The sequence below is a fragment of the Parasteatoda tepidariorum genome, chromosome 2 (assembly GCF_043381705.1).
Source record: "Parasteatoda tepidariorum isolate YZ-2023 chromosome 2, CAS_Ptep_4.0, whole genome shotgun sequence".
Lineage (NCBI taxonomy): Eukaryota > Metazoa > Arthropoda > Arachnida > Araneae > Theridiidae > Parasteatoda > Parasteatoda tepidariorum.
Window position 1 is genome coordinate 100,227,372 of NC_092205.1, and position 24,640 is coordinate 100,252,011.

A 24,640-nucleotide genomic window follows, 5' to 3' on the forward strand; every position below is an offset into this window, starting at 1 on the left:
AAGAAGTAAAAGTATTTTGTGACGTCTTGAAACACGTACAGAGGCAGGATTTGAAAATCAAATCCGACGACAAACATCCATGGAGACAGTTTTAGCAACCCATGATTTGAAATGTTTAAACGGAGTCAATCCAGAAAGAAAGAAAAAGCATTTGACCAATGGGAAACCAGTGATCGTAATTAGGCGATCACAACTATTTTGTTGATTTTTTATTTATTTTATTTATTTATTCTTTTTTTTTTAAATTTATTTATTTGGAAAAATTTATAGATTTTTTCCTATTTAAGTGTTATTTCTCGAATGTGTTTCCAGTGTATATAAGTGTTAATTTCTTGAATAGGAATGTTCTTCAGAACGGAGGAAGTGCGGTGGATGCAGCTATTTCAATGTTGTTCTGTGGGTGTGTGGTCAATCCTCAAAGTATGGGGCTTGGGGGAGGATTCCTCATGGTCATCTACAACAAGTAAGACTCTAGTATTATTTCGCACGTTTTAGTGATTACTAACAACTAACTTCAATTTTTCCTTCTTTTTTTTTTTACTATTGCTGTAAGATAATTTTCAATCAAAATCTGAAAACATAAGTAGGATTTTGTTTATCAATTTAAAATATATTTTATGTATTTTATTAATAAAGCAATTAAATTATATTAAAATAAATAAATGTCAAAAAAAGTTTTCTTCCAAATGGAGATAACTATGGAAAAGGCCAATTTAAAAGTATATTAGAAAGAGATCTACTTTCTTTTGTCTTCCAAATAGATTGCATTCAAGCAAAATCACTAAGAGGGCTCTATAATTGTTTAGAAACTAAATTACGTGAAGACTCGGGGACTAACCAGAGATAATTATGCATCCATGTTGTTCCTCATTATAACAGGAAAAAAAAGAATCCATCAAAGTTCATGTCAATAATCTGTATTTTTTGTAAAAAAATATTTCATGTTGTATCCAGTTTTATTGTGAATAACATTTAGAGGTAAAATCAAGAATTTTTGTCTGCTTCTGGTTTGTAATTTAATTTCTAAACACATTACTTCTCTAATTATGATTAGATTAAACTAATTATATTCACTAATTCTATTAAGTTTAGTCTAGATAATTGGCTAAACATTAAAATTTTGTATTAGTTTATGTATTCATTCATTAAATCAAATAGTCAATTTCATCGTACAAGCGATTTTTTTCTGATTTGACTCAAATCGCTAATACTTCTTTTTATGTTCATATTATTAACTAAAAGAGAATTCATGATTTTTAAAAAAAAAATTTAATGCTAATTCACATTTATGCTTTAAAAGGAGATTTTGATTTCAAAAATCTAGTAATTGGGTAAAAAATTTTCTCCATTCGCTGTGATGTTATTAGGCTCAAGAATTTTACTAATCATATTAAACGTTCGATTTCCTTAAAGTCAATAACATTTTTTTACATCTTCTTATTCTGATTTTTAAACTCAATCACATCTATTGAGGACATAAATTACGGAGTTCTTAGATATCCTGATATATTTCAGACGATATGGGAAATTAGAATTGCGCTTTTGACCATTTACTTTTTAAGTCAATGATTCTATCAATTTTTTTTGGCAGTTATTGCTTTTGATTTCCACAAAGTTTTTACAACCCGATATTTTTTTAACGATATTATTTATTACAACAATCAAATCTTGAAACGAAACATGCATTTGAGTAACTCCTTTAACTAATATAATCGACTTTTCATTGGTTTTGCGACATGGTGCATATTCCCCATTTCGATTTTAAGTTATCAAGTTTCGACGCTTTCGATTTCTTGTCGATTACATCGCAATTTCGCATCGTTTAATGATAACTTTTACTAAAGTTATTTATTATTTCTTTCGGCCGTTCTCACGTGGTTTTTCAAATTTCGATATTTTTAATACGATGTTATCACGACATGCGAATTTCGATTTAGAATTATCACTTTTTAACGCATTCGATTCTTTACGATTCAATCTTAATGTCGTGATATTTGGTGATCGTGTTTTTAATCAGTTAATGATAGATTTTTCAGACGGCTTTTCAAATTCTATTTTTTTTTTAAATTTTTAAACCACCTAAAAAAGACTACTAAAATTAAAAGTCGAACATATTTATGAAGTGAAATTTCGTGAAGGGTCGTTTCTACGAATTTGAATTTTATGGAGGGGCCGTTTTTATAGTATTTGAATGGTGCAAAGAGGCTTCAAAACGTCCCAAATATCCATCATGATCGACTCCTGATATCAGTTCCGTAAATATATAAATTTTTTATAATAAATGGACATATATATTGCATTTTTTTAATCCTTTATTTTTATTTCACGTTATTTTATTGATTACATTTAAAGATTTTAGGAGATAGTTACATAATTTGCTTTCCCCCTCTTTTTTCCTGTATGTTTTTGCCGGGTTTTTTTCACTCTCAATTATGTTTATATCTCTAATTTATTTTTTGTTTTATAGTAGAGAGAAAAATAAATTGAGTTTTTATTTTTTTAAACATCCTGTACTAGTATTCTGCATGTGTGTGATTTACCTTTACTATATGTTCCCTGTCGAGGTGATATGAAGACGATAAAGCTTGATTTTCGTATCGTTGATCATTTTACTTTTGATCGGATTTAATTCCTATTAATTTTAATAAAAATGTTTGGAATACTGATACTCTTGTTTCGAACACTTTTCTTCTGTTTACATACATTTCTAACAAATTTTTTAAATTAAATTTAGAATTAATCAGAATTAAAACGAAAATTATAGTTTTCTGTGTTTCCTAAATGAGACAAAACACTATTATTATTATTATTATTTTTTGAAAATATTTTTTTATATTTTAAGTTATATATTTTTATTGCCCTTAATGCCATTTTTATCTCTGATTGTAGTGTTATATTTTATAACTGATATAAAATGTAATGTATAACTTACAAAAATTAATTTTATGTGGTTTACTGTATATTTTGACCATGGCACTATCAGTAAATACTGTTATATTAGACTGAATTGTTATAAAAATACATCTGGAATACCTGGAAAAGTCAGGGAATTTTATCCTTTGATTTCAGTAGCAAAGCTGATTTAAAATTTTAATCATTGATGGGGTGCCCCCATTGGATTGATGATTAGGGCATCTGTAATGAATGAAGCTACATTAAAGAAATAGTTCCTTTTTATGAAAACACATTTATTTGGCAACCAGGTATAAACTAAACAAAATTAAAATCTATGCAAGGGGTTAGTAATAACCTTGCAAAATAAATGGAAAAACCAATGACAGGTTAGTATGAAACTTAAATTTAAACATGGTGCATTGCGTTTTTAAAAAGTGCTTAAAGATGCTTGTTTTTTAAAAGCTCTAAAACTCTTAAAAAACGAAGCTTTTAAAAAACGATATTTGATTTTTAAAAGCTCTTCATTGGGTGTTTCAAAAAGTGCTTGATTTTTCCTTTTTGAAAATGAGATTTTTTTTCCTTTACCATGTTGATTTTCCCCTCTTATTATGCAAAAGCGTGCTTTTTACATTGTTCTATTTAACGTTTTCACAATTCATTCAACAATCTATTTCAGTGTACTGTTGGTCCATGACATATGAAATCGCCAATCATTAAACATGTCTGATGAAATACTAGCGAATCCGCATGTGCGTCTACTGAGCTGCGTTCGGTGAGATTGTTGCGCTCTCATGTGCAACTCAGCTGCATTTTGCAAGATATTCTCAATTTAAGGCTTCATTCATTTTCCACTCTCAGATATCGAACCGAAAAACTCTTGATCATTTTGTCATGGCTGATATAATCAAGAAAAGAGTTCTTTGTCAGAAACTAGATTTTTTATCATGATCATGTAAAGTTTATGAAAATTATTTTGCATTTTGTTATTGTATATAGTGCTTAAAATATTTTTTGAGTGCTTAAAGGTCCTTCTTAAGTTATGTACTTAAAAGGTGCTTATTTTTTGTTGAAAGATTTGGCTACTCTCCCTTTTAAAACAAAAACTGTTTTCCTGAAAATCAACAATTTGCTGTTCTTCCATACATTGTCTCCTGTTTTTATTTTTAATTTATCTAGTTACTTGTTTTTCTTTTATTCAGGCTATTGTTAGCCATCTGTGTTTAGACTAGTTATTTGCAAATCACTAATCTATTTACCTAAAAATAAGTGTTATATTGTTGCTTGAAAGGTCTTTTCTAGAAGAAACAGTTTATATTGTAATGAAGACATACGAAAAAAAGATCTTAAAAATTATATTTGAATGACTTTTAGAACTAATTTTATATTAACCTTAGCACTTCATTTCGGATTCACCTGAAAACATTACTCTAATAATTATTTTTGTTCTTTAGAGAAACTAAAACTTCCACTGTAATTGATGCAAGAGAAACTGCTCCATCTCAATCTCACAAAGACATGTTTTTGGGGAACAAAACATTGTCCCAGGAAGGTAGACATTTTATTTATTTATTATGCTCTTATACTTTAAGAATTTCTTTTCTTTTTTTTTTTTACTTGCATCCTTATTAAGTTCTTTAATAAAGCTTTAGATATGTAATCATTGAATATACAATTTTCCAAAATATCTATAGAAACCTTTTTTTGTTTGACACATAAATATTCTTATTGCATTACCAATAGTACTTATTACCAAAATTAATTGAATATAGAAACCTCAGCGAATGTTATGTACAAGTAGTAATTGAAAGAGTATGCAAATTATGGGTGACTATTGAGCCTATAATAGGCAAATCCTAATTTTGCTTATCACTATTGGGGCCATTATTTTCATTTATAGTTCTTAAATCATTTTTGTCACTATGATTTTATAAGAAGTATGTGAGATAGATCAAGGAACTAATGTATCATTAAATTTTTAAAAAAAAGAACATAATAAATATTTTTATGTAAAAATCAGTTTAGCACAGGCCGCTGTAGAATTAATTTAAAGCTCAATTCCACAATTTTTCATTTAAATTTGTTTGTATGTATTCCCTAAAAAAGGAAAATTTCTATGACATTGTTATAAAAAGTGCAAGTAGTTAAGTGAAATAACGTATATGAAATATTAAGTGAACTCAATTTTACTTTAACTCCATTAAAAATGTATATTCTTGAAATATTTAGCAAATCAATTTTTTGTTTGTTATTTATTTCATAAAAATAGCACAAAATTTGGAGGAAAAAAATGCTTCTATTTTTCTGGCACTCTGAACTTCTTTGCCAGCTTCATGAAGTGAGAATTTTTCAAAAATGAGATGTTTTTTCCTTGGAATTCTGTAGTTTTTACCTTCTTTTTTTCTTTTTTTGGATAGGTGGACTATCTATAGCCATTCCAGGTGAATTAAGAGGCTATAAGTTGGCCCACGATAAATATGGAAAACTTCCCTGGAAAACGTTGGTTGAACCATCTGTAAAACTCAGCAAGGAAGGTTTTCCTGTCTCAAATCACTTGGCCAGAAAACTACAATTTTTAAAGAATCGTATCTTATCTGACGCATCCATGAGGTGAGTTTTTACTTTATTTCATGATAATCATTATCATGATAATCAGCTGTTAATTTTCATATAAGTCTCTCATTAGTCATATTTTTGATAGCAAATGAATTCTTTTAAATGAAAACACCACTGCTAAAATTTCAAAACTTTTTCATAATATGCATTTTTATGTCAATTTAAAAAGTAAAATATACAGCTTTCATAATTAGTAAATAGTATTTTCTCTAAACAGTAATTTTTTAGGTTTACAAATATAATTACTTTTTTGATATTCAACTGATTTTTGGTTAAAATTTAATAACCACATGCAGAGGTAATTTTAGAAGACATTCGAGTCTTGTAGAAATTATTTTCTCTTAAAAATGGATCCTTTACAACCTTTTTCATTTTAAAAATTAACCAATCGCAAAATTCTTATTTTGAAAAACATGTTCCATGCAAGTTCCATCATGGAACATGTTTCCATCCATCCATCATGGTTCATTCATAATTTTAAAACTGCATCTTCTTGAAAAATGTTTTTTTTTTTTTCCTTCTCAAAAATGGGATTTTTCTTCTTCACATATTTACAAAAATAGGTCTCTGACTAAAAGAACCTAATTATATGATAATTTTAGATTTCGACAAAATGAGTAGATTTGTGACAAAAACAGTACCTTTAATAAAAATTCTGAACAAACCACCGATTTTTTCACAAAATCAGGACTGCATTACTCAAGTAGATTTTTTCTAAAATGCAAACCTTTCATAAAACGTCTGTTAATACCCCTGCTTATAAGTAAAGCAATCTCGCAACAAACCATTGTGAGCCATAAGGGTCATGATTTTAAGTATTCACCATTTTGTGACCAATAGTATAATTGTGGTTATGTGGTCAGCTCTCTGCATATCTCTACACATACAAATGAAGATTTCTTTATTGCTTTAATAGTTTTTGATGATTGTAATGATACGTTAATACTTGCATAAAAATCTGTGTCATTAGTCAAAAACTAAAGGAAAAAAAAAGCAATTACGAAACCTACCTTAACAGAAACTCATTTTGTAATAACTTTTGTGTTTTTAAGAAATTTAGTTGATGTGTTTAAGAGTTATGATAAACATAGATTTAAAAAATATTATTTTTATGCTTTTGGAAGCTTACCTAAAGACAAAACTCATCTATATTATATCATCTATCTTTATCTATTATTGAGACAAAACCCATTTATGTACAAAGATATTTTTTTTAGTTTCTCATCAACGTTAAAAGTCAATGAAATATGACATCTGTTAATTTAAGATAAATATACAGCCTAATCAGCATTTATAATGTTTCTGATTGAACATCAAGCAATATAATTCTTAACAATCCTTTTAGTATTATATAGTTTCAATATTTTATGGTATTGATTAATTTGCAAATAGTGTAATGGCAATCCTCCTAAATATGTAAAAATAGTTCTGTGATCAAACACTTTGAAGTGAAATACCATTTTCTTATTTTAATATTTCTTCCTCCCCCCTCCTTGTTTTGCACACGTGCTTCCCTTTAGTCTCATCTTTTCAGTCACATTTGCTTAAAATGTGTTTTAAGTAAAATAAACGTTATTTATTTTGAGCCTTTTCTTATACATAATTAAAAAAATTTCTGAAAAAATATATTTATATATATACAGGGTATAATATAAAAATATATATATGTTATTATATATATATAATATATATATTGGACATGAAATGTCTTGATTTTAAATATTTTTTTTAAAAAATCATGGAAAATCATGTATTTAGGTCGCAGAAAAATTTTATTTTTAAACTGGAATTCCCCACTCAGATTATAAACCATATCCACTCCATATTTAAAAAATTATAAAGAGGTTTCATCATGTTCTTTAAAAATTATGGTGTTCTTTCAAATAATGAAAGAAAAAACACCATTTCTAGAACAGAGTATCTTTTAAACTTCTGTGATTTCACAATTATTATTATTATTTATTTATTTTAATTTATCAATTTAAAATTCTAGCTGAAGTAACCCAGTCATTGGCAAATTTTTTTAAATTCCGAAATGAGAACAGAAAAATCAGGAGTATTTCTTTCCTTTCTGATGTAAAGTATCTTAAAAATATCTTAAGAATATAATTCAGAAAAAAAGAATAAAAAATTATTTACTCAGCTATTATTTTTTCAGCTATTTTATTGCTTCAACTCTTTCATTACTCTGTTTTTTACATTTAAAATCAATAAATATGAAGATGCATAGTGTAACAGTTTTGGTTTTACCTATCATTTTAATTAATGTTATTATAATGCTTTTTAAATTTATTATTCTGTTTTTGTCGGAGAAAATAGTAACTTCGTTAAGTCATGAAAAGTTCTTGAAATTAGCCATGGAAAGTCATAAGTTTGAAAATCTAAAATGTAGCAGATACCCAATATATTTTTTAAATTTTAACTGATTTTTTTTATTTATTGTAAAATATAAAAAAGCTAAGAAATAAAATATCTATAAAAACAATGCAAAAAGAAAACGAAATAGGAAAGTTTCTGAAAAAGTATTGAAAAAACAAAATAAGGCTCCATAACTTATTTGGCAAACTTATAGATGTGTTAAATAATATAAACTTTAAATAATGCATGTTGAACTATTTTTAGAGGAGAATTTTATAACAATGAAACAAATGACTTGTACAAAGAAAATGAAATCTTGAAAAGGGCAAAATTTGCTGAGACCCTCCAGAAAATTGCAGATCAAGGTGCAGAGGTGTTATATACTGGAGAGCTACAAAAGCAATTTCTACAAGATATCGCTGATTGCGGTAAGTTTTCTTATCTTTTTTCCTTGTGGGCCTTGGCCTTTCTTAGAATTCCATTCCATGCCATTCTTTTCTTGCTTAAGTTTTTCAAGTTTGTTATCTTAATAGTTATTAAGTTTTTTTAGCCAAATCTTTTTCACTTACTTGTTATCAGGGTTGCAAAAAAGCAAGCCTTTTCTGAAAAGTACCAGGTCGGCTGGCGGCTGGAAGACCCGTATAATATATTCAAACTCATGAAATTTTTTCTATCACTAAGAAAGAAAGAAAGAAAAAAATTTGCCTCTTCAAAAAAATTGTTTATTTTTTCGAATTTTTGAAAAGAAAGATTAATTTTTACGTTATTTCCTACCAATGCTAACGCTGTTTAAAATGACTGTCATATAAATTGAAACCACACATCGCTTTTCCTATTTCAGCGATTTTTGATCAGGCATAGTGTTTTGTATTTTCGTGATTTTATACCAATCATCGCTTTTGGTATAGATGCGATTTAAAAGCTGCTATTATGATTCTAGTTGCTTAAAAATTATATTCTAGTGGTTTAAAAATCTAATATCGAGATTCGTATTCATACGATTTTAATATGAAGCATTGATATTCATATTCGCTCAATTTTAAAATTAAGTTTTGTTATTTGTGTAATTTGAAAATCCCTCATAGAGATTTATCTTCCCATAATTTTAATAAATTAAAAAAAAATCCTACATCAATATTTTTATTAAAACGTTGATAACATTATGCATTTCCTACTTTAATTTTTTTCTTGCTTAAATTTCAGGTATTTTTTTATATTTTTGGATTTATATTCTCAGTTCTTTTGGTTTTTTACCAAACCCATCTCTGTAGTATAAATCGATATAAAGTTCTATCGTATGCAAAAGAGGGGACCAACATCCTATTAATATGTACCTCTGGACGCTCTAAGTCCATACCACTCGGTGTGCGGATATTTTTGACCAGATAGTGTATTAGCAGCTTAAAAAAAATGGAATCGGCAGCAACTAAAATTGAAACACTAGAGATAGTTTATTAGATATCAAAGAAGATTGACAATTGTCAGTATTTGTTGTTCATCGAGATTTATTTGAACAAGTGAATCTTCCTCCAACTCACTACAAGAAGCAAATGAAAAAGACTAATACAATTGTAAAGCAATAAGTATTTTAAGAATAGTTTTAAATTAAATATAGAACCAGAAAGTTAAAAAAGAATGTCACTTTATTTTAAAAAGAAATATATATATTTTTTGAAATTTCGTACAGAGTTTGAAAACTTTACATATTGTAACAGAGCCTATTTATACTTAAGAGTATTTATTTATAAAAATTAGCCTGTTATTTGTAATTGTGAGTTCAATAAGTGTTTTGTTTTTTTTTGCAGTGTATAGGTTTAGTATGTGATTTCCTAATTTAATAGCATTCATAAAATTTGATTATGTTATTTTTTATGTAACAGTCTTTACATAATAGTAGAATTAGGTTTTACTACATTAAGTTATATAAACATTGAAAAACTAGTTCTTTTAATTTCTTAAATTCATTCATTAATTATTCCGTGATGGTTGCTTTTTAGTTTTCGCGTATTTAAAAATGGTATGTTGAAAAGCTTGAAAATTAATACCATTATTTAAACAAACTTTCTATTGCTTAAAAATTGACATGCAATATTTTTTTTTTTTAAATCTAATTTCTTCCATTTCTCCAATGCAATTTCTTCCAATTTTTTTCTGTTCTGGAAGAAACATTTTGTTAACAGGAAAATATATTAATGGTGCACAGATGCATTAAAATGGCTCTGTTTGTTTCTTAATATTTTAGTGTATATAATATATTTAGTACAATCATCTATGTGTCTATAATCTATAATATATTTAATATATATTATATAATATATAATAATCTACAATATATTTAGTACAATCATGTGTTTTTATTAATTTGCAGTACACAATTTTGTAATTACCACATTCTTTTTGTTGCATTCAATAAGAGAATGAAATTTTTTCTTCAATTTCAGGTGGTATAATAACTGAAAGCGACCTCCTCAATTACAAACCACTTATGAAGCCCACCATTGAAATGCCTCTCTTGGACTCTGATGGTTTGAAGCTTTATACGGTCCCTCCACCTGGCAGTGGGCTCATTCTCACACTCATCCTAAATATTCTGAGCCACTACAATATGTCTGCAAAGGATTTCGAGTCTAGAGACAATGCTGTACTTCAGTATCATCGAATGGTCGAAGCTTTCAAATTTGGATTCGCCCATCGGACTCAGCTGGGTGACGATTCATTTGCTAACATCTCCCAAGTAATCTATGTTTTTTTTTTCTTTTTTTGTCTACACTGACAACCAAGGCTAAGATGTTGGTGAAAAATGCTTTTTTTAGCACATTTGATCGCTTTATCTTTTATAGGCATTATTCTTTTTTTTTTTTTTTTTGTTCTTTTTGGCTATTCTTTCACTTTATAAATTTGTTTTCTATTTAAATGAGTTTTGAATGATAATTTTGGTTGTAGTTAGTTTTGCTTTTCTTTATAAACAGGCATGTGATTCTTCCCCTAATTCGTGGATTTCCAGGAATCAATAATTTATGTTCATGTAACATTTCGTTACTTTTGCAAAATCTCATTAACTAGACATTTATTCTGCCCTTACCAGTACTCTCTCTTTTTTTTCTCTCTTAGTCACGTGCTCTAAAGATTTTTTTAAACAGGTTTGTTAGATAAAAATGCAACTTTGGATTAACTTCAACAACATGTGACTGAAAACAAATATTCTATAACTTTTAGAATTTATAACTACTGAGGCAAACCAAGAAGTATAACATTGACAATCTAAAAAGTAATTCTAAAATGGCAATGATTTTTAGAAAATTGCTCTCTATAACAAAAGTTTTTTTTTCTCCATTTTTTTAAATTTATTTTTTAATGAATAGCAATTTTGTTGTGAAAAATTTTAATGACATCATTTTAATTTTTTGTCATTTTGAAGGTTTTATTTGCGTTATTTAAACATTTTTAATTTCTCAACATCGTAGCCTGGTTAGAATAGATAAATGATTGTCAAAAAACACTAATAAAAAACAAGATGGCTTCTCTCTCTGGAAAAAGGAAAACCTGGAATACAATGGAATTTTTAAAATACACTGGAAAACCTTTAAAAAATTTACAATTTAGACTGGAAAGTTTTTGAGTATTATCAGTGTGTTTCCCTTCATTATTAGACATTGAAACTGTCTTATATTAGTTATCATATTATTTATATTTCCTCAGTTCTATTTTAACTAATTGTTCTAATTAATAATTTTATTGTTTTAATTTTTATATTAAGTATTTCTTTCATTTAGATAATTATATTTTTTTTATTTTAATACTAAGAAGAGAATAAATAGTTTTATTAATTAATTTATATCTGTAACTTTCAGTCATGAAGTAAGTAGAATGTTCAGTTTTAAGAGGAAAAAAAATTATTTACGCATACTTATTACGTAGAAATGTAATACATAAATTTTTGTATTACTATTGAATGTAAGTTAACCTGAGTTAAGTTAATCTTAAACTTTTCATAATTTACTTGAAATCTGAATGAGTTTGTGGGTAATGGTCTGACCAGAAAAATTATCAATGTCTAGAAATTCACCAGAATTAAATCCAATCTCCAAATGGGAGACTTGATTTTTAAGATAAACTGCATGCCCAAAAATATTTTGTTATACATCTAATAATATATGAAACTCTTTTGTTGCTAATAATGAACATTTTCATAATTTATAAATCCTTGAATTTTCCATTTCTGTTAATTATAATACATATTAATCTGTACGAAGATCATCTTCGATCCTTATTCTTTTTATGTAGAGCCTCTTAACCGTTTAGATTTCTCTGTTAATATTTGCCTCAAGTTTTCTTGTTATTCAAAGCTATATAAGAGGTTCCACCGGTTCTGTTGCATAACAACATTTGTTTGGAAATGAACAAACAAATTTCAAAATTGGTATTTGTTTAGAGTTTTGACAAAGTGGAGGTAAATATTTACATTTTGGCTGTAAGGTAGATTAACAGTTAATTTTGATACAAACAAAATGAAAAGATGACTAATTGCCCTTTAAAATATCATTTCTGTTTTATAAGCAACCTGTTAGGTAGGTACATTTAATTCTTTATGTTATCGTGCAAAATAAATTCTTTTCTTGACCTCTCATTTCTGGTTTTAAATTTTGTATGCCCCCTGTTATTATTTTTTAACAAATTTTTTGATGTGCAGTTGAATCTCGATTTAACGTACTTTGATTTATTGAATTCTCCGGTTTAACGAATATTTTTTCTGTCCCAACAAAAAGGGTGCTAAAATGCTCTACTTTAAGGCATTTTTACCTTTGATTTTGCGAACAACAATTGCTAGAAAACAATAAGCACATAAAACTAAAACTTTGAATTTTTCGCTCTTAAAATTTATATTTCACACCCTAATTCAAGGGTTTAGTTATATTACATATTAAGTTTTAAAAGCCAGTAGCATTAAAGAATTAAGATCATTTTGAAGTTGATTTCCCTACATATAATCTAAACTTTTTATGCTCGTAGTAACAATATTTTTTTTTCATTATCTGTATATCTAAAGGTATATTGCATTGATATTTTTATACCGTGCTTTTTTCAAAAATTTATATTCGATTTAATGAATTGCTTTGATTTAACAAACGGATTTGTCGGTACAATTCGTTAAATAGAGGTCCGACTGTATTTCCTAATTAAATCCTATGTCTTATCATTTTAATATGTTGTTACAAAATTTTTACTTTTGTGTTATTTTTACAGAGTTAAATTATTTATTATGCTTTTTACTTTCATTTTCATAATTATTTTGCAGGTTCTGTCACATTTAAAATCTCCGAGTTATGCTAAATCCATATTTGAACAAATATCGGACGACACGACGTTTCCGCCTGCCCATTATAAGCCAGAAATGGAGATGGTTGCTGACGAAGGAACTGCACACGTGTCTGTTCTTGCACCAAATGGGGATGCCGTATCTGTAACAAGTACTGTCAATACTTAGTAAGTATTGTGTAGATCAATATATGTTTTACTCTTAATTAAATTGTGTTTACTGATATAAAAGAAAATGTTAAAAGAACATAACTATTCTAAAGGACTCTCTGACTTTAATTTATGTGAGACAAAATAATGAAATATGGAAGAGTTAAAAAAGGTGGAAACAATCTATTTTGCTTTGTTTGAGTATATTTAAAGTATATGACATTTGACTATTGTTGATAAGGTGTAAATGCTTTTAAATTTAATTATATGCAAAGTAAATTAAAATGAAAGGATTATGAAAATGGAGGTGGGTGCTGTAGAGTGGGAATCCTCTTTACAAGGGAGAATAATGAATTTTTAAATCATCAAAATTAACAGGTAATTGGATTTTTATTTTCGTGTTTTAAATAAAGGTGACCACTCAATGCCCTATCTATATTATCAGGGATATTTAAGAAAGATATTTCAGCTATACTAAACTATTTCCTTTACTATAGCATTATTTAAGTATATTCCTTTTTTCTAAGTTTTACTAAGTGCTCTAAGTTTTTCCAGTAATTAAAACTAGTATAGTTAACCCAACATTGCTCACACTTAATATATTGTGTATAATATGTTCTGGTAAAACACTGGGAAATTTTTTTTCCACATTTGAGTGGCAGCCCTGTTTTCAGATGCATTTTAACAACTAAAATAAACAATTATTAAGTATTAGTGATATGCTTCAATCAAAATAGTAGCTGGTAAGAAAAAAAGTGTATTTCTCAGAACCTTTATTTTTTTTTAATACTTACAATTTACTCAGGGATTTGTCGTTTTAATCAGATCTCTTAAAGTTTCCTTACTAGGGTCCACTTAACTTCACAACAGCAGGTGTTGTTTAAATAAAGATGTGTAATATGTATATACTTCTAAATTATTATCACTTCATATTTTTACTATCAGTTATGTTAATAAATATCTTTTATTTTTCATAATTGATAGTCTGATATGTTTTTGCAATATATATGTATGTATTGTTTGTTCATTTTTTATTTAAACATTCTTCCTTAAACTTTATAATTTATTTAAACATTAAATAACTCTTTATTAAACCAAATATTACTACAATATCATCGTTGTCATAAATCAGCTATTTTAATTTTGTAGATAAGCTGTGGCAAAGGTAAATACGATATAAATTCAACCTGTTACAACCTGCTCGTAGAAACCATAATGACCTAGAAAGTGTTATTATTTTTACCAACTATGCTTACTTAATTACTAAAACTGGTATCTTATGCGATTGTCTGCTTGCTATTAAAAGTTGAACACTCAGAGCTGAATTATTTTATTTTGGCACATTTTAAGTAAATGAATGTTTTGAATGTGTGCTTTTAGAAGAACAAAGCAGCTGTAATAAAATAAATATTTTTTATTTATTTACATTTAATGTAATTATTATTGTAGTGTATCTACCACTACAAAAATACAATCCCAATTCACTAGTATATGAGACATTTTAACTCCATTCTATGTCGGGGTACCATTTCATAGATGAAGGTTGACTTAGTCGATATCTACTAGCCTCACATTGGTGACCTTCGGACATGATGTGAACTTTGATAGAAATTCCCACTTTGATTTGAACACTCCTTCAATGGATTCCCCATTGAACAGTTGACTTGCTACTTGTGACTGCGACATTATCCCCCTCCTGGCGCCGTTGCTACTCAGTCAAGATCACACACAACGTCTACCTGTATACACTCGACTGCTATTGGCAACACAGGAAGGACCACAATCATGTTCAGCATTTAAAAAGTACGGTGATCTTAATACAGCTCTCCAGGCTTCTCACGAAACAGCAATGAATCAACGAGTGAAATGCATTCAGCGAATCCTATCACAGCTATAATTCTGGTGGGGGAGTACTGTAGTGTGTCTAACACTACAAAAATACAATTTTAATTCACTAGTATGTAAGACATGTTAACTCGATTCTATGTCAGAGTACCTTTTCATAGATGAACATTGACTTTGTTGATAACTACTATCCCCACAATTATATAAAAAAAATTTGTGCATGATTATGTGGGTGCTGAAAATATGTCTTGTAACAATTTTTGTTCCATGTGTAGTTTTGGCAGCCTCTGTAGATCTCCATCTACCGGTATCATTCTGAACAATGGAATGGATGATTTCTCTTCACCCAACATCGTGAGTTATTATGGGGTTCCACCCTCCCCTGCAAATGACATATCACCTGGAAAGAGACCCCTTTCCTCCATGTGCCCCACCATCATTGTGGACAAGGAGGGGGAGGTGAAGATGGTCGTCGGAGCTGCTGGAGGAACCAGAATCATCACTGCATCGGCTCAGGTATACTTTGAGTGACTTCATTCGTTTCAAAAAATGATAATAAAAGTAGACGCGTTTCGAGGGCACAAAAACAGGGGCTCATTCTCAAGATTCACGATGGAAAAAGCAAGCTATACAAAAGCTTTATTTGAATGATGGTGCAATTCTGCTTTCGCTCATAATCAAGAGGCAACATAGCAAATTATCCCTAGCAGCAAAATAACTTGGGCCTTCATTGAACCCATATTCACGAATCTTGGCTTAATAATGGTTTAAGGAGCCGTTATTTTCGGATATTGACCCTCTATAAAATTGTCTGATTCACCCAATATTTTACAACCATTATCGGCCCTATACAGAGCTGTCAGGTTCACTTGATATTCATTATTCAACCAATATAGACCCTACATTGGCCGTATATAGGCCGATATTGACTCTATGTTAAGAAATCTAGACATCTCAATATTGATCCCTCGATGGATATTCATGTTGGAGCCAAGGTAAAATATACTGCCGGGGCTATTTTAACTTCACAGGTATTTTAAAGTTTAGAGAAGGATGAGTTTAGGTCAACCCTAAAGTTTCAAAATATCGAAACACAAATGAATCATTACTTCCCTTTAGTGTAATCTTGTTTGCTTTTTGATGTTTTGAAAACATTTTTACAGCATTTGAAATTTCATGGTTTACATGAGCTCACTTTTTCTCAAAAATTTGAAATACCAATAGAAGTTTCTTTAAATGCGTACGAAAAGACTCAAGCAGCGTGATAGCGCTTGTTTTATTTTACATCGATGAATCCCAATCAGAGCAATATTGCTTCTTGTATCTGTCAGGTAACGAGTCAAAGCGGTTGGACGTATTCTTGTGTAAGTGTTTCTAATTATTAATAATTGTCTGTTTCAAAATGATTAGATGAAGCAATGCAAAAAGTAAGTAAAAAGTTAATCTAGATTTTACTGTTTAACTTTTTTAAATTCGGTGTATCCCCAAAAAGGTAAAATGAATCGAAACTGAAAATCTTTGAGAATAATCACAAATCCATGTGATCATATTATTGTCGACAATGACAACTACATTGTGTCTGTAAAGTGCAAAAGACAACGCATTTTGAGTATTCCAGAGGATAGTGATAACAATGAAATAAAAAAACTTATTTTGTAATGTATTATTACATTATTATAGTATTATTCTACCAATTTGTAATTGCATTAGTAGCCGTCATTAAACAGCTGACCCAATTTTTGGGTTTACGACTACTAATGTCCAACAACGTAGCCTTGTCATTTTGAACCCAATCCAGAAGACAAGAGAACTCCTGGATCAAGCATTGGGAGAAAAAAATTTTTATTTGTGGAGGGTTTTTTGACGGAACCAACCTCCATTTGTGTTACATGGAGAGGAAGACCTCGAAAATATCCCACAGTGAGCCTGACAGCAAGGGGACTCTCACCCATGATCCGTCTACCTCTGAGGATAGTTCGCGTCAGCACTGTGTTGTCCGTGTGAGCTGGGCATGAAATTCATATCAACCAGCCAAATCTTCACCTCTTTGAAAGGCGAACGCTCTATCCCCTAAGCCACCGCGGCTCTATTCTATCTATTGTAAAATGCACTATTTACATTAAAAGTAGCAAACACACTGACAGTTGTCCACAATGTTCGTTATGTATTGAGTTTTCTCGACATAAAATCTATACAGGTACTCAAACAGTTGAAGTCTAATGAGTGCTCTGCCTAACTTGCTTGATTTGTGGTGCACTTTTTATTTGCAATTGTAAAATAAGATAGGAATGAGTTGTACGAAAATGAAAGTAAGACGCTTATTCCATTTTCTTTTAATAGAGTCTGGCCACTGTTTATTAATTAAGACGTTAATTAAGACTCTCCTTGTAATTGTTGGGGGGAGAGGAGATTGTTCCACTTTTTGTATGATACTGTTATCAGTTAATAAAATGTTTTCAGAAAACACTGTATTGCTGGAAAAAAACACTTCATGGTAAATTCAAACTTTTCCACCTATATTAAGTAATTTAAATTTTAAAGTACAGCAAAAAGACATAAATTCAGATATACTTTGCATTTTGATATTTTGCAAATAATTTTTCAGCATTTGAAACTTCGTAGTCTACCTTAATTTACTTTTCTCTGAACTTTAAATTTCAATATGTCAATGGAGGAACAGGGAAGAAAAAGGAGGAAAAAAAGAATTTACTATGAAAAAATTCTCATATAATATATATTACTTTTTGATTATCAGTTTTTCTTCATTACTGAATGGAAAAACTATACTAAGATGTAGAAGTTTTGCAAGAATTTTATACCAGTAACACAATGATTAAAAATACAAACCTCATTGCAAGTGCCCAGGCTTGCCATTCGACAGGGAAAACCTGACAAATACAAGAAATTAAAAAATCACCTGAAATAACAGGAAAAATGCGGGGAATTGGGAATTCTTTAAAAACTGAGAAAATACAGTGAATTTTGATTTTAGTTTTAAAAAATACTAATTACTTTAATCTTATATTTTTTCAAGAATTTTTTTTAAAGCAAATCAAAATATATTTTTGACTGCTAATATAAAGTTATAATTTTAAAATATCATCTGCACTCATTAATAAGGTTTGTGTCCTATGTCTTGAGCTATTAAGATTGCATCTTATTATTTAGAAAATTCTGTTTCTTAAACTGTTTAGGCTTACTCTCTGTACTTACATTAAAAATCCTACAGATGTAGGAAATGTATGCCAAATTTGTCCATCGCAAATATTTCATTTCTGTGTGATTATTTTTTTTTCTTTTTTAAAGGGTGTAATACGAACACTGTGGCTATCTGAGGATATCAAAATGGCAACAGATGCACCTCGTTTGCACCATCAATTATTCCCGAATGCAGTTCAGTATGAATCTGGATTTCCAGAGGTACACATTTTTCATTCCACTAAAAATCTCTGTTTTATCTTTCTGCAAAATTCATAAGTTTTTTGTGTTTATAAATAATGGCCTCCTGGTATAGAATAACACTGTACATAATTTTTTTTAATTGTTAATGTAATGTTTTTTTCTTCGGAAACATATAAAAGAATATTATATTCTTAGATTATAAGCTATATTATCCCATTTTGATGCCACAAAAAAAAACTATTATTTTCTTTTTTGAAATATGCATACCTGTCAAGTCCTGCATTTTTAACGAAGTTTCCGTATTTTATGAATATCTCCCACTTACCCGTATTTTCTTAAATTTCTCTGCATATTTTGAAGAAAACTTTTTTTTAGTGATAAATATCCACTAATGACAAAAATACCTCGCTTATTCCTCGACAGATGACGCTTTTACCAGTGCTGCTGTTCATGCACTGCCACGCCAACCAAACCAGAAGTTGTGACAATAGTTTCTTTTTCCCGATTACGAACTTTGTTATTTACCTACGGGAATTTGGAAATAACTTTTTTTGCATTGCATTTTTAACAATAGTCGAAACATAAATATATTTCTGTTTTCTGAATGTTTTCTACTGTGTGTGTCAATTGGGCAATTAGAAAATGAACTGAATAAAAAAATTAAAAAAACAGTTCCAAAATATAGCGGATGTTATGTTAGGTATCCTATGCATTCCATCTAGCAACGTAGAGCGCGAGAGAATTTTCTTTAAAGTTAAAAAAATTTGCTCAGAATTACGCTCATTACATGAAAAGCTTGAAAGCTGCCCTTTGATGAAAAGTAATTTCTCTGGTAACTGTTATGAACAGAATTTTCTATGTAAAGCCAAATCAGCTACTTATATTCAAAACATGAAAATGTAAAAATTCTGTAACGCAAAGCTAATTACTTAGAATTATGAAAACTATTTTGATGTTGAGTGTTTATAATATAAATAATTATGAACAATGGTTTCAAAAAATCTTTTTTAGATAAATATTTATTTCCATATTTTTTATTTCGCTAAATATAAGTGCTTATATTATTTCCAAATTTGAATTTTTGTTATTGACGTACAGAATTCTCCGTGGCAGAGTTGCAACAACACAGCGACATTGTTGCAGAATGTTACAGAGCTCTTGCAGAAAGATATTTCTTTAGAAAAGTAAAAAAAAAAAAAAAAACTTTTCTTTTCTACAGAAATTTACATGTAATATTTGAATCATGCAGTTAGATAATCACTCTTTGACGCGCTCAATTTACGCTGATAGTATCGTAAATCAATGTAATGTTACAATTGTATTTTCGGCAGTTATTGATTTTCACATTAATTTTAAATACCCACATGCATTTCAAACAATATGGGAAATTTGAAACTTTGATTTCTTTTTTAACATTTGAGTATTTACTTTTTAAGGCAATAATTCTATTGAATTGTTAGCAGTTATTCCTATTGATTTTTACATAGTTTTTACACCCAATATTTTTTATTACAACAACCTAATCTCTAAACGAAACACTCATTTGAGAAATCGCGCGATTTCGTCAGTCATTTTTTTGGCAATTACTACTACGCGCTCGCGAATTTCATGATTTTTAATTATTTTTTATTGTAATGATTATGTACAAAATACAGAGAAGAAAATACTTTATAAGTTCCCCCTTCCCCTCAACAAAATGTGAGACTATCACCCAATTAAAAAGGTCAAAGTACAATTAAAAAATCATAATAAAGTTTTTTTTGTGAACACAGCGCTTTTGATATTTTAAATTAGTAACATATATGTTCGTTATTATTAAAAGTATCTTGCAAAACGATAATAATGCCAAAGAGTTTTGTCACAGATAGCTCAAAAAAATTCTGTGACATGGTGCATGCTATATCAAAATTGTACACATAGCCCAAAAAATGTTGTTGGTAAAATCTCCGTTATTTTATTTCTCAAATGTTGGCAGGTGTGCATGTTGAATGTCATAATGGATTATCACATTGGTACTGTGTGACCAAGGGTTCCCACTTAGAGCACCTGTTAGATATGTATAAAAAAAAAACTTGAATTGTCTCAGTATTTAGTACAAGGTTTGTATTCGACCTAGGTTTTTAACTCTTGTCATCTGAACCCCCATCCCAAAAGAATTAGGAATCACCTTGTATAGCCATATGACGTGCAATGTTGACCACATTACATCTATCATGCTGTTTGCTTCACAATTTTATATTTTATTTTATAACCATCTTTGTATGACCATCAATGTTCAACTTCATAGCCCTGTAATTTTGAGCCCAATCTAAAAAAAACAAGGGAACTCCTGGATCGAGTATTGGGCAAAATTTTGGCTTCATAGAGGACTTTATGGTGGAACTAACCCTCATTAGTGATACATGCAGGGTATCTGCACATCTGATAAGTCATGAAATATCATGGAAAGTCATGGATTTTTGTATTAAACAAAAATTTATCATGAAATGTCATGATTTTAACTATTTTTTGAAAAAAAAAATCATGTATAGTCATAAGTTTAGGTCGCCGAAAAATCTATTTTTTAAAATGGGGGATTTTGCCCTCCCAATTTCACATATCTGAATTTGTTGCACTAATAGTCTTATTCTATTAAAATATAAAATGTTTATATTCTACTCTTTAAAAATCGTGGTGTTCTTACAAAAAAATTAAAGAAAGAACATTATTTCTAGAGCGGATTATCTTTTAAACTTCTGTGGTTTCAAATTTTTTTTATTATTTACTTTTTTTATTTTATCAATTTAAAATTCTAATTTAGGCTTTTTATATTACACTTACTGTAAAGAAGAAAAATAAAACAGCTTTTAATTATTACTTATATCTGACAGTATTTAGTTATTTGCTTTTATATTTTTTTCAGCTATTTTATTGCTTCAATTTTTTCTTTACTCTGATTTTTAAGTTTAAAATCAATAAATATGAAGATGTAGAGTATAACAGTTTTGGTTATACCTATCATTTCAATTAATGTTGTTATAATGTTTTGTTTTTTTAAAATTTATTGTCGTGTTTTTGATTAGAAAATAATAATTTCAGTAAGTCATGGAAAATTCATGGATTTAAAAATCTAAAATGTATCAGATACCTTGCACATGGAGAGAAAAACCACGAAAACCCTACATGGTTAGCCTGATACCAATGGGACTCTAACCCATGATCTCACTATCTGACAAAATTACATGATATGCCTGTTAAGAGATACTGCCCTTAAAATGGGGCTTGAATGGTGCATGTTCATTCAATTAATTCTCTAGTACGAAACAAAAGGTGTCTTTTGTGTGACACCAAACAAATGACCAGAGACTCTAGAAATCAGCCTTTCAGTTACATAATGCCTCGAATCAACACCTCCTAGATAAGAGCAGGCCTCAGCACGAGTTACCATAAATACCCTTAGTAGTCCAAACATGATGACATATTTTGTATTTTCAACAACTGCGCAGCTTAGTACTCCAAACGAAATGACATCTTTCTTATTTTTCATCTAATGCGCAGTTAACTTTGTTAGATCGGACTACTAAATTGATCCGTGCTGAGGCCTTCCTTCTTCTAGGAGATGTTGCTCGGATCCTGGTTAAGTCACTCTATTTCCCACTTAATTGCAGCTATTATTAGCTCATTTGAATATTTGTTGAAACTTTTACAACAAAAATTATTTACCTCTTATTATACTTTATTGTATTCTCCATTTTCACGTTGTAGGGTGTCCCTTTGTTTTTTGTTATTCCTTCTACTGTTTATTTTCAGGATTGCCACTCCACAGTGAGGACCTGAAAAATACAAGGAATTTTAATTCTTATTTTCGTCTTTAAAAAATGGTGACCACTCGAAGCTATGGGATATTTAAGGATGATATTTCAGTTATACTAAACTATTTCATTTACTATAGCATTATTTTTTAGTATGTTTTTCAAGCAATTGAAACTAATAAATATAGTTAGCCCAATATAACTCACTCAACAGCACAGTTAATTGTTGTGTTTCCTCTTAATATATTGTGTATAATATGTACAGGTAAAAAACGGGGAATTTTTTTACCTTCCCTATTTCAGGGGCAACCTGGACTTTGTAACATAGACTCTGTTCTTGTCATTTATGTTATCTTTTTAGACTTTAATAAAGTGTGCTTTCTTGAATACCCACTTGAGGATCGGTCAAGTTATGCTCGGTCTATGTCCAACGATATAAAGTAGCCAAATACGCTTTATGCAATTAAAAAATTAGCATTATTTACTCAGATTTTTAAATTTTATGTGTTAAAATAAATCATCAGCTTTTTTGTCAGACCTTTTCCAGAAAGCAGTAATATTTAAGTGAGGAAAAAGTATTCTACATTCTGACCAATCATTACTGAGGAAGAAAAAAAAGCAAAGCAAAGATTTAAATCATCTAAAGCTAGTTTATTTTACAGTGGAATATCTCTGAAATCACACATTTGTTATGTTATGTCTTGAAGCATAATTTGTTATGTCTTAGAAATGTTTCAATTTTTTTTTTAACTTTTAGATCTATCGAGACAAGCTAAAAGAGTATGGGCATGAAGTATTGGAAGATACAAAGGACAGTGAATTCTTTGGGATTGTGAAACAAGATGGAAAAATCAAAACAAACTTAGATTTCAGAAAAGGGGGCTCAGCTGAAGGGTTTTAATATTTATAAAAAGAACCCTGTGTCTTGTTTTAAAGATCTTATCTTTTACTGGATTATCAGTATTTATTACTTAAAATATCTTTTTTTTTGTATGTGTTTACTTCATGTTCTTAAAAATGTGTGTACTGCCCCCCGCCTGAAAATAAAGAATTGTGATAATTTTTATGTCACGCATGTTCTGTACGTTGTTTATGTGGAAATTTATTTTGTACAGATTGTAAATAACAAATTTTATGACTTGAAAAATCTCATTTCTAATTGTCATTATTAATTATTTTGCTTTTAGACACTGTAACATCAAAGAAAATTATTCAAGCATTCATAAATGTTTTCATTCTGAAAATAAGTAATCCAAATTGAAAAGAAAAATCTAATTAATAATAGATGATTAATAAATAATTAATACTCTAATTAATAAATTATTTTTATACTCATTGTAAATGTATGAATTTTATTTTATATTTGTCATAGAACAGCCGACCCAACTTCAGATTTACGACTACTTATGTTCAATTCCGTAACCTTGTCATTTTGAACCCAATCCAGAAGACTAGGAAACTCCTGGATGAGTACCCAGAGAGGTATGATTTGTTATGAAAACATGGAGGACTCGGTGACTCGACAGATTTAACGTGCGCGGGGAGTCTTTGACCAATGGGGATCGAACTCGCGACCTCTTGGACATGGACCCAGTGCCCTACCAACCAGGCTATTTAAGCCCTTAAATGGGTGGTTGACCATGTAAAGATAAGCATAGATGGTGCAGGGAGTTAAAATTCGTCGTAAGGAGTTCTGACTAATTTTTATGCCTAAGTTTTGAAAAAACGCTCCTTTCAATATTATTATACATGTAGTATTTTCAATATAACGTGTTCTTTCAATTAAGATTTCAACAATACATATAACAAACGAATTCGGAAGACTCCGCGAGCTTGCTATGATGCCACCCAAAATATAACAAGCGGCTGCACAAATATAGCCAAATAAGGGATGACTCTCAAAACATGACAAACCTTTAATTATGTTGTGATATTTAACTTTGTTTTAGGTTCACGACCTGTTAGAATTTATAAATTACAGAAAACTCTTATGAATGGTAAATTTTTGTGTAAATTTAAACACAATAATAGAACTTCTTAGCAAATTTAGCCTGTTCGCGCGTCACCTCGTAAGCATAACATAAGAGGAGGGATACATCAGAAGTTTTGTAAATTTGTTCCAGTTTTAGGAAACTTGTTATTGTTTACATTCAATCAACCATTTATAGAATAAAATAAACCCTTATCTCTAAAGATTAGGAGAATTAACCTCTTTTCGTTACCTTCATTTCAGTAAATTTTGCTTTTTTTTCCCCCTCTAAGGACAGAAT

General features: G+C 29.2%; 1 protein-coding gene and 1 long non-coding RNA gene across 3 annotated transcripts in view; one reads left to right on the top strand and one right to left on the bottom strand.

Moving 5' to 3' along the window:
• LOC107444127 (scoloptoxin SSD14) overlaps positions 1 to 23,436 on the top strand; it is a 48,583-nt gene extending 25,147 nt beyond the window's left edge. For both annotated transcript variants that reach the window (XM_016058209.3, XM_016058210.3), the window contains exons 3-11: positions 341 to 463; positions 4,347 to 4,444; positions 5,310 to 5,502; positions 8,131 to 8,294; positions 10,308 to 10,600; positions 13,163 to 13,350; positions 15,453 to 15,693; positions 18,484 to 18,597; positions 23,128 to 23,436. In XM_016058209.3, coding sequence (XP_015913695.1) covers positions 341 to 463; positions 4,347 to 4,444; positions 5,310 to 5,502; positions 8,131 to 8,294; positions 10,308 to 10,600; positions 13,163 to 13,350; positions 15,453 to 15,693; positions 18,484 to 18,597; positions 23,128 to 23,271 — 1,558 coding nt within the window. In that variant the 3' untranslated portion in view covers positions 23,272 to 23,436. The remainder of the gene's footprint in view (positions 1 to 340; positions 464 to 4,346; positions 4,445 to 5,309; positions 5,503 to 8,130; positions 8,295 to 10,307; positions 10,601 to 13,162; positions 13,351 to 15,452; positions 15,694 to 18,483; positions 18,598 to 23,127) is intronic.
• Positions 17,932 to 24,640, bottom strand: part of LOC139425037 (uncharacterized) — a 56,663-nt gene continuing 49,954 nt past the window's right edge. Inside the window, exons 2-3 of the long non-coding RNA XR_011636248.1 lie at positions 22,282 to 22,391; positions 17,932 to 18,065 (exon numbers count right to left, since the gene is read on the bottom strand). This is a non-coding gene — a long non-coding RNA (uncharacterized lncRNA). The remainder of the gene's footprint in view (positions 18,066 to 22,281; positions 22,392 to 24,640) is intronic.